Below are 1,191 nucleotides of genomic sequence, written 5' to 3' on the forward strand. Positions count from 1 at the left end.
GGTATGTCTTTGAGCACTCAAAGCATTTATTCTTCGACCATCAATACTCAAAGCAGCAGGTCCGGACCTCGTAAAAACTATCTTGGACTAGGAGCTGGTCAAAGACTCCTCGTCGAGAATGGTATAGTATTTTTAGGTTATGTCGCCAAAGCACCACCCGTGCCGATATCTTTAAAGCTTTTATTGGAGCTACGGTCCACCTAAATTTGGTGCGAAAGGAACGACGGAAGAGGAAGAACATCTTGTTGACGCCCAAACAGTTAATCTCAAAGATTATGGCCACAATGAAACTGTACATTCAGAAAAATCTGACAGAGGTCAAAGATTCTTACTCTCTGCGAGCTCTTGCTGAAAGGTTGGGACTGCATATGAACTTTAAACCTCAGGAGGTACTTTGGTGCAGGTGGAAATCAGCGGAACAAGGTGCTTACATGCTCAACACTGATGGTTCGGTCCAACAAAATGGAAGTGGGTATGGAGGGGCTATACGAGATAGCTTGGGGAATGTAGTTCACGCTTATGCAGGTTGCTCGTCAAGGAACTCAGTCATATACCAGGAAATCCAAGCCATTGCAGCTGGGCTTAAGCAGGCCCAAGAGATGGGTATAGAAAATCTGGAAGTCAACTCGGACTCTCTGGGAGCCATAAACATTTTGAAAAGGAGTGAACGCAGCCCATGGTATTGTGCTAATACGGTAGCCTGTATTAGAAGTATTACTCGCACCTTTGTTAAATGCTCTTTTAGCCATACCTTTCGAGAAGGAAATCAGGCAGCCGACTATCTGTCAAAATTGTATAGATCGCCAGATGATGGTGAAGTTGTATTCTCTCCTCCTCTAGATGAAAAGTTATACCGTATCATAGAGGAAGATAGAATAGGAACTTTGTATCCCCGTTTTTCTTCTAATACAGGTTGAGGTCAGCCATAACCTCTAGATTATTAAAAAAAAAAAAAAAAACCTTGTTTTGCAGATGTTCCAAAATTTCACGCGTTTCTATGGTATTTTTCTACCATTTTTATTTTAATACTTTGAGGATAAAACATGATTTTTTGTTTGGGGGTGGCATAGAAACACGCGTAATTTAAAGCATCTGTTAGGATATATATATGTATAATATGCACTTGTTTTATATTAAAATTTTCAAAAATTCAAAAATAAAAATAAAAAGTTTATGCTATACACTTAGGAA

The 1,191-nt window shown here is 39.5% G+C and overlaps 1 protein-coding gene across 1 annotated transcript; it reads left to right on the forward strand.

Moving 5' to 3' along the window:
- The first annotated feature begins 275 nt into the window (after positions 1 to 275).
- On the forward strand, positions 276 to 917 carry LOC147489015 (uncharacterized). The gene has a single exon (XM_086574546.1). The coding sequence runs from the start codon at positions 276 to 278 to the stop codon at positions 915 to 917; it is 642 nt and encodes a 213-aa protein (XP_086430672.1).
- The last annotated feature ends 274 nt before the right edge of the window (positions 918 to 1,191 follow it).

Source organism: Coptis chinensis, chromosome 7 (assembly GCF_015680905.1).
Source record: "Coptis chinensis isolate HL-2020 chromosome 7, ASM1568090v1, whole genome shotgun sequence".
NCBI lineage: Eukaryota > Viridiplantae > Streptophyta > Magnoliopsida > Ranunculales > Ranunculaceae > Coptis > Coptis chinensis.